The following is a 16,479-nucleotide window of genomic DNA, read 5'->3' on the forward strand; positions in this document are numbered from 1 at the left end:
TCATTTACAAATCTTCTCAACAATCACTGGGCCAGAAAAGGAGAAAATTGTATGAAAGCTTGTATGCGTAACAGAGCTGTCAATCAGGATTAGCGATACATGTAAGACGTGTTAACCAATCAGCGCGTCGACCAGTCAGCATGCCAGTTTGTCATTCTATGTAAACTAAAACATCGTACAACCAAAACGTGTAAATGTTCAATGTGATACTATCATTAACATGATTAAAAAATAATGTATATTTATATTTTAATTATCCAGGTAGCTTGTTATATTGACATACTTATTTTCTGTATTTTTTATTTTTAAAATCCATTTAATTATTAACATACATGTACATGTACATTGCGTAAATTTATCAGACAATACGTACTTTAATATATAACAGAAAAAATGCAATAATGGTTATTACAATTGTTACTAAAAATAAAGAAGAAAAAAATGGTCTTGACAAATTATAGCATTTCATCATATCAAGATACTGTACAAGAACATGTACATGTACGTACTTTCATTCAATTTTCTTTTTCTAATTTATATTTTCGTTTAAATCCAGATCAACATCAACATTATTAATCTCCTTAATTGAAAATAAAAAAAAAATAAATGTACAGTATCAGTGTCCATGTATGTTAATCGTAAATTAGAAAAAAGAATCTCATTTCTTTTTCAACTACCATGGTATTATTTTGATTAATCTTTGACAAAAACATTATGTAAAGCTTGATTTATATACATGTATACAGTGAAAGATTATTTTGGCAATTCAAATTACATGTCTTACATGTAGACTTAATGTTTGAAATTTTTTAACTACTTGCAAATCAGTCCAAAAACCACAAAAATGCTTATCACTTTCTTTCACGTCGATGTATATGTACGGGTGTAAATGTACACCAACCTCTTACATATACTTGTAGTTACATGTAGTTTTTGAAATACTTCATATACAAAAAATAGGACGCGTACATTGTATATTGTTTTGCACTTGGACATGAAAAAATCACGTACAGTGTGCCTTGTATATATACGTTAGTAAATTGAACACTTACAAAAATGCGTTGATATGAAAAGTACATGTATTTTTCCATTACATAGTTACGTATTTGAATTTTTTAATCGTCATAATTATTTAATTAATTTTAACACTTAATGATATTTTCAAAGTGAAGCCAATGTCATCAAGTGTCGGTAATCATCCACCTGTTTAAGAGATTTTTCTTGTTTTAATTTATTTTAAAACATTTAAAATTTTGATCGTTAACTTGCCGCTCCAGCATGTATGTAGTGTGTGTGTGTGGGGGGGGGGGGGGGTGATCCAGTAAGGAACACAAACTCTTTAAATGATCATTTATTTAAGAATAACTTTTATAAAATTAATCAAAATATTCTTATAAGGTGAATAATTATCGGTTTTCTTTTTTCTTTTTCCTTTTTTTTTTAAAACTCGCCCTATAAAACAATGATTTATAGCTTAGAATTAAATTATAAACAATCAGTTAAACGAAACTCGAGTTACACTTTTTGAGAAGTTTTAGTGATAATCACGACCTACATCTAAATGTAATGGACGACAATCTTGCTTAAATGTAACCTGCTAAATTTAAAATGAAAACTTAGCATTTTACGTGTACAATATGTCTAAGTTATTTCATAGATAAGATCATAATTCAGTTGTTTGTCTTTCAAACATTTAATTTACGATTTAGCAATTGCAATTACAATTGGAAGTTCCAGTTGATTTTAAAACTATTCACGCATAAACAATGTTAACAAATGAATTCGAAAGCTTTTTGTTCAGCTACTCATCAATTTCACTCCATCCGATCCATCGAAAATAAATTCAACACCTTTTCTTCCTCTCCTTCTTTTTTGCGATATACTTGTTAGTTAAGAAAAATAAAAGTGATAATTCTACGTCGAATGTACGGCGAAATTCTGGAAAATTTATCAACGTTCTCAATATTGTCACTTATGTGTACATGTTTCGATCGCCAAAAAAATAACAATGATCGCTTTCACTACTGTATTTGGAATATACAAAGGCGGGGCTTACTGCAGCAATATTAAAGCTGGTCCGATTCACGCATGAGTGCGTAAAGCTAACCCAGAAAGCGAACGCCGGGTTCGCTCCAGCTCACCCAGAGCTGACCCCGAGCGAACGCAGAGCGAACCCGAAGCGCACCCAAGGCGAATCCTGAGCGCACCCAAAATTTCTGAAAGCGCACCCCGAGCGAACCCAAAAAGCGAACCCGAGGAGCGCCTTGGGTTCACTTTGGTGTTAGGTTGTGTCTGATCGGTACTGTATCTATTTTTGGGCATGTGTTACAATAAAAAGAAAGCCCCCCCCCCCCCAACTGATTATTCTGTATTTCAGTTAATGTTGACTAGTACTTTGTCAGCCATTTTATGTTTATAACAATAAGTCTGCAAATCTTCCATTGGTAATGTCTGAAATAGTGCAAGAATCTTCATTTTCCCGATATTTTGCCATATGTCTATATTTAAACAATTGTTGCTTTAAATAGAAATGAGAGCCCAACCTCAGGATTATGTGAATTTTGTATGACCACTTGTTCTTGTTGATGACATATTGTGGAGAGTAGTATATTTGTAAATACTTTTTTCTATGAAGCTTCTAAATGATAGAAAATTGTCATTTTTCCTCATATGCTAAGACGTATCTATTTTTAGGTGGTTGTCGCTATGAATAGAAATGGGAACCCTGTTCAAATATGGTGCATGCCAATTAGTGGTGTCCAGCTTCTGTCATTAACATATTGATTTTTACAATATATTTCCTAATTATCCAGCAATGGCCTCTAAACCTCTGCCAAAATTTGAATTTTTACATTTTAAATATATATATTTATAGATATATGTTTCTAAAAATAGTCTTGAGATCCAACTGAAATTTTTTCAGATGACATTACTTATCCTGAAGTATGATAACACATAAGATTTCGAAATTTTCCATAGACCTTTTCTTCTATTTAGCCTTATATTTCTAAAAAAGTACTTAATTTTCCATTTTTCACATTTTCAAAACCCTGTCGTTTTGCACGTCCTTTTCCTACAGTGGATATATTTCTTGAAAAACTATTATATGCCCTGTATACTTTAAAACTTCATATTATTGTATGATACAATGATTCATGTTTATGTGTACTACTTAAACATAAAAATGAGTTTACATTTCCTCAATTTTCATGTTTTCATTTGGTCAAAAGGGCCAAAAATGGCCAAATTCAATGGATCCATCTCCATGGCAACCGGGTGCACGTGTAGAACTTCTGATACCATATTTGGTAGCTTCTTACCAAGACGCACCTTTGTTGGAAATTTCATCCAAATTGGGGACATGCCGTTTCAAAGCCCCATGGTAATTTTTTGGTGCTTACAGAAAATGCATGTTCAACTTTTACCAAATTGTGAAAATCGAGGACTTCAGTCACATGGTTCTACTACCAGGGTTGGGAGTAGTTGGTAAATCATTGAAAATGTATTACTCATTTTAAAAAAAAAACATTCTTCTTTACACGAAGACATCTAGCTGACAAACGATTGCATTATAACCATTGATTCATACCCAACTTCCAAAATGCACCACCCTTGGGATATTGTTCATGCCCTAGGATGAGACTGAATTATATTGAAATACTTAAATATGTAATACGGTGTACCTTTAGGTGTCTTTTTTACACTTGGTTTCTTTGAGACAGGTTTATTTAAGGTTATGATTATAGAATCCTCAAAGAACAGTATTTTGTTCCATACGAGTTCAGAATTGCAGTTTCAGGTGTTGCAAATGATGCCAAAGCTTGAGGAACTCATTATACTTAGGTGACCTCCAAGGACCATGAGCCTCTTGATTCATATCGTTTGACTCAAATATTAATATTCGAAAGAATAATACATGTATCTAAGAAAAAAACCTGCATTTAAAAAGTCTCACCTTCTTGTTCGTTGTACGTGATTGTTTTAAGATTATAACATATACGGTTCAATTTCAACAACTGTTCAATAATATCTCTTTCAAAAATATGGGATAGGAATCGGCGATTTATATTAGATTTGACATTGCCCTAAATTCTGAAAATATTAAATTGAATATTGATTTTTCAAATTATATTGTATTGATTTCTTGCTAGAAATAAGTCATTCGACTGTTTTATCGCATTGTAAAAATAAAGAAAATACGGTATCCAATATCAAATATTCATAATTAATTTAGGAATTGATATTTCTGGTAAAATGTTGTTTCTGTTATTCATTATTAATAAAACTGTTAATGTAGTGTATCGCCTTCCTGAATATTCTCTATGTACAAGTTACCTCCGAAATTACAAACCCATCGTCATTGACTAAACCGAATAACTCATAACATCATAAGTGCTGGCAATTAAATTTTACGTGTCCATTAACATTGTTTTTATGGACAATTTTTAAATTTCAATTATAAATGAAAGTGAAAACTAATTTAAAAAAATGCATTTCACATGTAATATTAATGAAAATTAATGAATTGTGTTTGAATAATAAATTGTATCTTAGTTACATGTACGAGTTGAATGTAGTAAAGTGCATTTAACAAAATATCTCTTTCTTAGATATGAGAATGCATTCGTATGATCATTAGTGTTAAAAATGTTCACCTACCTAGCTACGTATCGATGATACTTGGTGCTTAATTATGGTCTTTGAGCAGAGAGAATTTGTTTAGGTGCAAAGTTGACACCTGCTGTGATACTTGTAACATTTTTTTTTTCTGAGTTTATTTATGATTTGTGACGAATGTTACGAAGGTTATCAAAATATATACTAAATGGGAGAGAGTAAGAAATTATGTATATATCCAGGAACTATTTGTGCTCGTCAAATGTACAACTTGGTCACGTTTTAAGGCCTCTTACTCCTCCCTGTTTCTGTCATAAACAAATTAATAAAAAAATATTGGAATTGTCTTCCATCTTAACCAGTGTCATAATAAAAATGAAGTGATTTTGAGTTATTGTGAAGTGGAGTGGCACGATGATATTACTTATTTGACCTTAAACTTTTTGTCTTGGGAACCAATCAGAAAAGTTATTGATCTAAAAGAATCAACGCTTTCTTCAAGCATACTTTGTGTTTTGGAATGTTTTTCATCACAGTAAAAATTGTAATGAAATATATTGTTTCATTAACGTTTCTTGTTTTCATAAAATGTGTTAACATTACAAATATTGAGGCTTATCGACAAAATGGAAAATTTGTATATCGTGGAAATATTTCCTACTCTGATGAATCTTTGCTGCTGTACGAGCTCTCACCAACAATAACGGAAATTTCATTACGTTATTGTGCTTCTGAATGCTACAAGGACTTGGACTGCAATGCTGTGGAAATATGCTCATCCGTGGCGGGAACCATTTGCCGACTGAGTAAAAGTATTTCAACTTCTTTAGTTAATGGTCCAAATACCTGTACTCGTCACGAAATGGTAAGATATCATTTTACGTCACATTTATCTATTAATAAAATAAAGTAATTAGTCTGCAATGAAAATCCTTTTATTCTCAGATTGTTTTAAAAAATAAAATGATACTGAAAATCATCGTGCTATTTCAAAATACATTAATGTAGCTGGATGATTAACAAACTACATAAAAGATATATCGCAAAAATATCAAATATGACTCTTCTGGCTATAATCTGAAATTTTGTAAATAAATAACTACATAATCCAGCCATAATATTTAGTACAACTTCAAATATATTTATGCAGAAATCGGGCGATCTTAAATCTAATACACATAAAAGAATAACTTTTAGGATAACATTGTTAGAAAAAAACTTTGTTAAAAACAATAAAAATTTTGTTTAGATTTCCTCTACATTACCATAAATGAACCTTTGGTTGTTGCATAGATTTTTCAAAATTTTGATGCTCACATTAATGTATCATCTGATCATTTTTTTATATTAACGACATTTTGCTTTAAAGAATCGGTTTCTATTCTAAGTATTGCAACAAACATGACCGACGTCATTGCCTTAAGCGTCATCTTGGTATTTGTATTCTTTTTTTTAATCGGGATGGATGACTTGTTCAAACATTACATCTTGGGGAATCGAGAATATTTAAGAAACAGCAAAAGAAATTCCTATATTGTAAGGAATGTACAGAATGTAAATGCGAAGAAACAAGAATTGTCATCCGATGTAAAAGAATTTATCGTAGATTTAAACTTGGAAGGATTGAATAAAAACCAAATCAGCGAACACTATGAATACATATATAAGCACTGTTTGGCGAATTTTAAAGAAATTAAATGAATCGGAAAGTGTGGAAAACAACGGGAGAAGTGGTAGGCCAAGACTGACTGATAACAGGGATGATCGTAAAACTTTCGGACTGGTTAAAACAAATAGGAGACAATCCCCACCTGATACTACTGCAGCTTTTAACAACACAGTATCTGTAAAAGTATCAGCTAGAACTGTTCGTTGTAGATTAAAACAGAAAAGCTACAAAAGGGGAAATATCAGAAGACTTTGATCATCAGTAAAGTGATTCGACAAAGGCGAATTTTGTGGTGTAGAAATAAGAGACACTGGACAGTGGCAGAAAGTTATTTTTTCTGAAGAAACGCGGGTGGTTATAGATAGAATAAATCTGTTAGTTTGTAGAAAAAGGCCTTGGTAAAGTAGAAAACATACGTCTGAATCAGCGTAAATCGCCAGTCAAAGTAAGATGCATGTTTTGGGGGTGTATAATTTACAATGGAATTAGTATAATCGTACCTGTTAGTGGTAATTTGAACTCAATGAAGAATATAGAATTACTTGATACCTATTTTGGCCAGAAAATGCAAATGCTTATGGAAATAGAGAATTTGTATTCAAAAATGACATTGCTACTCTGCATTCACCAAGACAGACATCTGCATGAGAACAGGAAAATAGAATTCAGAAATTTATTTGGCCTGTACAATCACCAGATCTAAACATTATAGAAAATGTCTGGAGTTGCATTAAAATTAAACTCTACCGGGAGATAGATTGAATCAAAAGTACACAAGAACGCAAGAATATGACATGGCCTCTATCAAGTATATATACGAAGCCAGCGTGCAGTAATTCCGGTAAATGATAATTCAGAAAGGCTATGCCTCCTAATACTAGAAACACAAGTAAGTAAAATATTTTTAATGTTATAATTATTTTCGAAATATGCCCAATCAACTCATCAAGCAATGACGCCATGTTTTTTGCAAAACTTTTGGCCACTCAGTGAAGAGCCGTGAGTTAACGTAATCCTTAAGTTAAAGTAAATTTCATATCCTATATATATGAAATGGACTGAATGTTTTACACAATGTCTATATTAGAATAAATTAGAAAACATAGATGATAAAGCATTGAAGATAGATAATATACGCATGCCGAATGGCAATGAGACTATTCTCTTAATGATCAAAATAAAATAACGTTGTAAAAGGAATACTGTATTTGTGACTATTTGTTTTGACTAAAGTTTTAAATTGCTTCTTGTAACAATATCGCAGTAACACACTGATCCATGAACTGAAGAAATCCATATGGTAAAGACTTCCGACAACGTGTCCTTTTAAAAAAAAATGTGAGATCTCCTTTCGGTGTTGAAAAGACAGATTTATGGTTTAGTGCACCATTAATTCCTGTACAACAACTGAGTTACCTGCCAGATGCAATCAATAATGGATTAGGTAGCTCAGACTATAGTTTGTCATTTCGTCTATGATCTTTTAAATAACTAAAGCATTGTCATTGATACGGAACTTTCCTCAGACCTCTTGTGTTTTCTTTTATCAAAGTGTACGGTTAACAGTGATGATGCTCTTTCCAGCTTACATCATCATAAACAAGAAACTTGAGGTACTTAGAGCACTGGGCTCACAAAATGATACCCCCTCGCATATGATTATAATGGCAAAGTCCATGTTTTGCTATGGGAGACCCGAAATATGTGTCAGATCAAAAAGTAAAATAGGAGGTGCACAATGTAATATGTAATAAAGATTCTGTAAAAGTCTCATTAAATTCCATTAAGTGGTATAAGAGGAGTTGAGGGTAAGAGATCGGTACATGTACCCTAAAGCGTAACAGACGGTCTGATGGACGTACAGACGGACGGACATCCCGATCACTATATACCCTCCCACTTTTGAACTGGGGGGTATAAGTGTTGATGTGAAAATTTCCACATGTTCCATATACCTTTGATAACACCCCCAATATAGATCTACATGTTTCCTGAAGTGTATTATGCTATATTTATGGTTAAGATGCTTGAGTATAAAAAAAAAGAGAAGGACGTCATCAGTAAAGATTTTCTACAACTTTAAATAATTCTGCCTCTTGTTACATTTTCAACAGTGAAATACCGTAATTTATTTACTAAATAAAAGTGACATTCTGACACAGTGTGAAAGGGTATCATAAATGGTATTCTCACAGCGTGAGAATATCAGAAGTGCGGTAAAATTCACGATTTTCCTTCCCTTCACGAAGAGTGTTTTTTTTTTTAAATCCTTGGCCTGTTATATGATAGAGAGAGTAAATGAATTATCCTGACAGAGACTAAAACTGCCAAAGTTTCTCTAAATATGTTGTTAAGAATCCAAGTCAAAGGGAAAATCAAAGAAAATGTAATAAACAGAAAATTCAATGTTTTGTAGATGAATGGAATTGATTTCATTAGTGAGACAGGAATTTTTGATATTTTCACTCGTGCTTTGCACTCATGAAAATATCAAAACATCCTGTCTTACGAGTGAAATCAATTCCATATTCATCTACAAAACATTGAATATCCTCTATTTATTACTCCTCTTGAGATTAAAATCATATCTAGAGATTGCTACTAGAATCATTTGAATCTAAATATTTACAGTTGTGATTGGTGGTCAGTATCAGTGAAAGAAGAAAAAAATTGAAAAAAAATCGCTTTTCAGATTTTATTTAAGTTTATGATAAAGATATTCAAATTAGAGTGCTATTAAACCTTTAAAAAGGCGCATACAAATGATTTTATGATAAGAACGTTGAATTTACTGCTATTCATATTAAGCAGTCTCATATTAGGCAGATTTAATGAATTTGTTTCAATTTTAACAGGAACACACCTGCGGATCTGTCTCCTATTACAATCGACGAAGAAAGATCTGTCAGTGTGTATCAGGTATGTATAATTACAGTGTGTAATAGATGTGTATAATCACAGTTTGTAAAAAGTGTGGATAAATACATGTATCTTTAAATTAAGTAGAGTACAAGAAAAGCTGAACAACAAGTAATTCTTTATTAATTTTAGACCAATACAGTAAAGATCAGTATATCAGTATATCTTATGAAAATTAGAAATAACAGTATTAATAGGTATTCATTCTCTGTAACCACTTTAAAATTTTTGGCACGCATAGTTAACGATTGAGATGAAACTTATTATATATATATATATATATATATATATATATATATATATATATATATATATATATATATATATATATATATATATATATATATATATATATATATATATATATAAACGCGTCGTATTTTGAGTTTGCACCGCGTGGTCATACCATTGCGGAAACATCTACAATTTATTCAAAGATAAAACATGGGTCTTATAGTTTATTCCGTAGACAGAAAATATGATGTTGACTAAATGTGAAAAATTCATTGACGTACCTTTAGCGGTTTTGATTTTTTGGCGCCAGTCTTCGAATATTTTGATAAGTCTTTGTATTTCATATATTTCCCATTGCAACGCTGTATGTTTGGGATAAGTTTTGAACTTCCTGAAATATTGTATTTTAAACCACATCTTTACCATAAAAATTGCATTACAATAATTTAGAAATGTGCTTTGAAAAAATTGAATTACATAGTGTTCTTTGAAAATCACTTTTGGGATTTTTTTTTTTCGCAGGCGTTGCAAACCAATAAAATCTATCATTTCTTCTTAAATATGTTACAAGAATTTTTCTCTGAAAATCTAATCAAAATAAATGAAATAAATTGTCTTTCAATGTTTTGTTTCCTTTGTAACTTATGTAATAATTGTTTTCATTTTTTTTTTCATTGGAAACAGTCATTCTCAAATTTCTGCATTGCTGCAAAAGTTAATGATTTGATAAACATGTTCAAAAATGCTATGTTTCAAACTTTAAGAACATATTGACAATAGCCATAACAGATGAAAACAATTTTTAATCTAATATGAGTTTTATGATACCAAATACTTTTATCATAGCGCGAATGAAGAAATTGTCTGATATATGCTTACCACGACTTCTTTATATGAATTAAATTAATTATAGAGGGTGCAAAAAAAGTTAATTGTAATAATTTCAATCCCTTATCCTGAAAATTTCAAGTTTAAATTAATATCTAGATAATTTTATTATTGAATAGATATTTGAAAAATAAAACCTTATAAATGAAGATATTTTAAGGGTATCCACAAAATTTATACATGTATAAACTTAAAATCTACATATAAAGATTAAGTTGGAATATATCATTTACTTGTCTCTATCTGTAGCAAAATGTACCTGAAGAATGCATAATTTTAACTGACACTGTATTCATAATTAGCTATTTGATTAAATTTCATTGATAAACGATTGTTCTTCTTAAATCCTACGTATTGAATTGTCAATTAGTGTTTCTAGTTTTATTTAATAATCTGATTTATTTTGATTGAAGAATGTGATTGTAGCACCGCCACGCCCTCTGTCGGAGGAGTGTTGAGTTACAAATTGAATTTATATGGGCGTGTAATCTTAGCCAACTGTATGAACACTGGAGGTCATGTTTGGACGGTATGATTTTACCACAGAAAAAAATCATGTATTCAGTACTTTCCCATAAGACATTGTTTCCTTTCTTAATAATTTTATTCAAAGAATAAGAAGAAAAGTATATACAAATTAATGTCTCTGCATGTAATGTCAATTGAGATTGACCCTTCACGGTAGCTGAGTCGGTTGAGCGCTCGATCCGTGATCGGGAGGTCGTGAGTTCGAATCTCGGTCGCGAATGACCTAAGTCGATTAAAAATGGGTAGCAACTGTTTCTTTTGCCATGCGCTCGGCACTTTGAAGTGAAAGTTGCGGGTCTTACGGATGAGACCTTAAAAACCGAGGCCACGGCAGTCGTTAGCACGATAAAGATCCCTCACTACTCAATGGCCCTTAGTGCCGAGTAAAGGTCAAAATTTGAAGCCCTTCACTGGTATATGGTGACGTTTCTATATGAGTGAAAAATTCTCGAATGGGGCGTAAAACAACATACAATTAATCAATCAATCAATTGATATTTTGACCAGAGGAATATATATATCTCATTTAGATAATAAAATCATTGTAGAATAAAATGAGTGCCAATGTTTATTATGGAATTATTGGACTTGTTAAAGATTTACAAATAGACAATCTGTGACAATTATAGCGAGCGCAGCGAGCTCTAACGACAACGCCTGGGCGAAGAGAAAATTCGGACTTACACATTGTCCAAACGAATTTTTTTCCGCAGTAACTTTTGGACCCACAATGCATTACTTGTTTAAGCTACGTTCTCGCGAGAAAAACAACAACAGTTATCAAAAAAATAAACTCGCCTTGATTTAATGGCTATATTGCAGATAAATAGTAAATAAAACGTTCTTCATTAAAGTCAACAATGTTCAGGCTTCGGTTTGGTAATGCAACTTAAATACGACGTCATGTGACGTCAGAGTCTAGACGTGAAATGTCACGTGCAGTTTGGCGATCGAGCCCGATCTAAATTAAACCTGACGGTCGCACCGTCAACATATTACGATATGATGAAAAGTAATATATGTTTACTGTAAATTTAAGTGATGTTAATCAAGTTTCTTATTTTCTTAATTACGGCGGGTCACTTAAGATGATACAAAGAAGAGTTGATGGCTCTGTGAACTTCTTCAGGGGATGGGCAGAATATAAAAGTGGATTTGGTGACCTCAATACTGAGTTCTGGATAGGTGTGTATACATGTATATACATGTATCTATCCCTTTCTGTCACTTCACATGACATGCTTCTATTTTAGCGGCCATTACTGAATACAAGCAACAGCTACAAACTGATTACACAAATAAAAAATGATAATGAGCAATTTTCCTAGGGATTCCTGCTGGAAGCAATTGTTGAATAAAATATTTAACAAAATACAATTCATAGATATTGTTGACAAATTTTGTTACGATTAGTATGTATTGTTCGTAATATCAAAAATAAAAGTTTAAAAATACAATAAAAATGTATTGAGATAGTTCGATGTCACTGAAGAGTTAATTCAAAACATATTATTTCACTAATTTGGTTTTATTTTATGCTTGAAGGTCTAGACAACATCCGTTTCCTGGTTACAAATGGATTTACAGTTCTTCGTGTGGAATTAAAATACGGTGCAGAATCGGTTTATGCTGAGTACAGTTGTTTCTATATAGCAGGGGAGGATGACAACTACCGAATCCATGTGTCTGGTTACAGTGGAACAGCAGGTAAACACTGACAAAAGGATTTAATCCATTTTTTTTTTTTTTTTTTTTTTTTTTTTTGCAATTGAATAGTTTCATATAAATCAAATTCAATTCAATGATGTTCCCGAAAGCAAAAAAAAAAAAAAAAATAAATAAAATAAAAAATAAAAAAAAAAGAAAAAAAAAAATCCTTTGATATTTTATATTTCATAACATGTTACCTGCATGTATGCTAGTGGAAGGAAGCATTTTATTTGCGTTCTCTTATTAATGCATTAACGAGGTTGGATCCTGATATTTAATGTCTTAAACTTTTTTTGTCAAGTATATTTTTAGTTTCTAGAAACATAGCTTAATTAAAATCAAAACAAAAAATGGGGATCAAAATGCTTCTTTTGGCGCTACAGTACATTTAATATGACCTTTTTGCACTGAAATTTGTGTCTTAATCAAAAATCACATCTTCGACGTTTTCCCTCCAATGTTTTTATCCAAATAAATCATGGGACAAAATAAACTATTAGTCTATTTAAAAAAAGGACAAATTAAAATTGTGACTAAGAAAAAGTTTCAAATTGCTGCTTATAATGAATTATTTGACCTTTCTGCACTCACAAAATGTGATTTTTCTGGCATTAAAAATTTAACAAGCAAGAAAATTATTCTAAAGTCTTAAACTTTTGCTGAATTTAGGCAGATTGGTCAAAATTATCTTATATATTCAGAAAAGAAAAATAAAAGTGGGGTCTATGATGTAAATTTTTAGATATTACTAAAAAGTGTTAATTTTATGTTAAAATTGGTTCAGTTTTTTCCTGGACTTTCAGAATATAATTACTATATTTGTCACAATATATTGAAAGAATTCACAAGAAATATTTAAATAGATATTTCAGAACCAGCATAAAACAATTCACTGCAAAAAACAGCTCTGTGTGAAACCAGCATGGAAAAATAGGAATCTAAACTTAACAGTACTGTATATATTTCAAAAGGGAAAAATGGATTATTTTCTTCTAAAAAACCTTCCGCCACAAAATATAGTTCCTGGCTTAATCCTATTAGGATGGAATTTAATCGCGGTTTTTTCATTGGATATAGTTTAATTTGCATTGTAGAATCCAGATTTAATGTTAGAACTTAAAAATGATGCATAATTTTAGAATTTAAGATCCAGACCGAAATCTGTTCAAAAGCTCAGGATCGAACCTCCTTAATATAGATATACTAATCAGAGGTGTATGTTCAATGTTTATTTTGTTACATTTGACGAGAGTAACACGAATCATTGATCACCTATTAATTAAAAAAATCCCTTTTGTAATAATGCTTGATGTTTGCAGGGGATGGAATTTCATGTACAACCGATCACTGTAACAATGATGCCCAGTTTTCGACCTTTGATAATGATAATGACAGCGAAGGTTCTGCAAATCATGCCCAAAGATGGCTAGGAGCCTGGTGGTATCACGATGGACATCGGTCAAATCTGAATGGAGAATATGGAAATAATAATCATGGAAAAGGCATCAGCTGGTTTTATTTCAAAGGATGGTCCACGTCTCTGACTGGTTCCCGTATGATGATTCGCCGGATCTAGAACATAGTTACACAGGATGAAACTCTGTCATTCAGTTAACTGAAAGGTGACTGAAAAATTACTGAAAGGTAATTAAACGGAAGAGCTCTCTCATTCAGTGATCTTTCCAGACCTTTCAGTGAGTATTCAGTTAACTGAATGTCAGAGTTTCATCCTGTGATATACTGTAAATTCTGAAAGGTTCAGATGTTATTTAGCATTACAGAAGTACAGTTAAACATGTGTAAACCGAATACATATATAACGAAAGTGTGCTTATAACGAAGTCATGTTTGTAGCCCAAATGCTAGTAATGAAGGAGTTGGTACAATTCTAACATGATAAACAATGTGCAGAAAAAAGGAATTTCACATGTCACAAGCGTTTAGCTATAATCGTGTTTTGATATACAGTGTAAGGTGATAAAGTGAGGAAAAACAATTTCAGCTGTTACATACAAGTAGTTATAAATTGCATGAGGTTGTGCATAAGTATAGCCTTAATATTTTTGAGTTTCATTTGAGTTTTAAGTTGATTATTGTATATATACATGCAGACAATGGTCTCATTTTTTGTGTTTACACTTGATTTTGTATCATTACATGTAGCCCCAACCTTGAAAGGCGTAATAGTTGTCAACGGTTAATAGTTTCTTTTTGTATGTTTACATGTTTACTAGTGCATATTCCATATTTCACGTGACTCGTGCACGTCAAATCTCGAGAATTGGAATTCGCAAGTCAATGTTTACATGTATCATGTTACTCCAACAAAAAAAAGCAATTAATTTTATTCCGGAAGTGATTTTTGCTCGCCAAATTACAGACGACATTAAATTTCCTTTGTATATTTGGGAATCTTTAAGGGATGGTCATAACACAAAGACAGAACAAAAAAGATATATTATTTCATGATGTTTAAATGAATTAATGAAGGAGATCGGTTGTTAGTTTATGTTATTTAAACATTTAGGATTGTATCTGTATCTGTATTTGTTAAGGATAATAAACCCTTAGAACAGCTTTTTGACATGAAAAAGTTTAACACAAATAAATACTTGATATGGTAAGTCATATTTTGTTTCAGTTAAACTTTTTTTTAGTTTTCAAGGTTTGTGAATTTTCTGTATACACGAGTTACTGCCTAAATTACTTCCTTACGAACCAGTTTAATTTTGCTACTCCAGAACAATGACCCCCACATATCATCATTTTTAATCAGCAAATGACAAAGTTTCAAATTCCTATTAAAATAAATTCATGGAAAACTGCATTAATTTTGTAAGATCATAAGTGTTAAAAAAATTCTTTTGCAAAGGTACATGTATCTATGATTCTCAGATTTGAGCAGAGACGGTAACGATCGTTTACTGACACCTGCTGTGACACGTGTAATATTTTTTTTTCTGCGTTTTCATATATTTATGATAAATGATGTAGAGAAAATTGCATAAATACATATATTTATACATTTTCAAAAGTAGTGCAAAAAAGGCAGGAAATTTAAAGTCAGAATTTTCCTCCATCCTGACCAGTGTCAGTAGAGTTATTTTACATATACAGTTGTATCACATACCTTTGAGTTATTATACATATACAGCTGTGTCACATAGCTTTGAGGGGGGCATAACACTCCATGGCTTTCCTCTCACCGAGGGTAAGGCCGTTGGAAAGGGGAGGTGCATTGGATACGATCGCACCCCTTTAAAAACCAATAAAAATATCACTTTCAAAAACAAAATTATTTCATTGATCATATGTTTAAAGTAATGCTGTCATAACTTAATTTATGACTAATTTACTTGCTAGATTTTAAATGTCTAAATATAACAATTTTGAATAATAATCGTTTTTAATTAGTGGCATATCCAACTTGAAAATCCCTTTTATATGCCTGTACGATCTTAAATGATAAATAAAAACATTTTTACTGTTTGTTTCACCATGTATATTATTAAATGCATGTATAATGATTACTTATCTCAAGATAATGAACACACTCAATTTATCATTTACTTGGAAGCAAGTTGTCCTGAACTGGTGGAAAGAAGGAGCGGGGGTGTATGGCCACATGGTCGCTCTTAAAGATGCCTATTTCAACCCAATTTTTATCATATATTGTTACAGCTTAAATAATATGATTTTTATCCGGAATCTTTCAGATTTCTATTACAAATATATGCATATGATCCACGTATTTCAGTCCTTTTTTCAAGGACTGCAATTTCTGTTTATCATAAGATAACCGAAGATAACCGATAAAATTATAAAGTATTGTATTGCTTCTATATCTCCAACGCTGACAAGTCTTTGCTGCTTTTCAAGTTACAATGTACCAACGACAATTACAGAAATTTCCT

General features: G+C 31.5%; 1 protein-coding gene across 1 annotated transcript; it reads left to right on the plus strand.

Annotated features, from left to right (window-relative positions):
* Positions 1–5,164: 5,164 nt before the first annotated feature.
* LOC133194989 (ficolin-1-like) lies at positions 5,165–15,100 on the plus strand. Its single transcript, XM_061330880.1, has 6 exons — positions 5,165–5,482; positions 9,142–9,205; positions 10,741–10,856; positions 11,944–12,040; positions 12,401–12,562; positions 13,885–15,100. The coding sequence occupies exons 1-6, from the start codon at positions 5,165–5,167 to the stop codon at positions 14,139–14,141; spliced, it is 1,014 nt and encodes a 337-aa protein (XP_061186864.1). The 3' UTR covers positions 14,142–15,100.
* The last annotated feature ends 1,379 nt before the right edge of the window (positions 15,101–16,479 follow it).

This window comes from Saccostrea echinata, unplaced genomic scaffold (genome assembly GCF_033153115.1).
Source record: "Saccostrea echinata isolate AGI-Se365-2 ecotype Australia unplaced genomic scaffold, CSIRO_AGI_Sech_v1 ptg000029l, whole genome shotgun sequence".
NCBI lineage: Eukaryota > Metazoa > Mollusca > Bivalvia > Ostreida > Ostreidae > Saccostrea > Saccostrea echinata.

Bases quoted from the DNA above. Each gene is read 5' to 3' on its own strand.
- LOC133194989 (XM_061330880.1), top strand. From the start codon at position 5,165: ATGAAATATATTGTTTCATTAACGTTTCTTGTTTTCATAAAATGTGTT. The intron at 10,857-11,943 runs GTATGATTTTAC...GGGTCACTTAAG, and splicing joins CTGGAGGTCATGTTTGGACG to ATGATACAAAGAAGAGTTGA. The intron at 12,041-12,400 runs GTGTGTATACAT...TTATGCTTGAAG, and splicing joins CAATACTGAGTTCTGGATAG to GTCTAGACAACATCCGTTTC.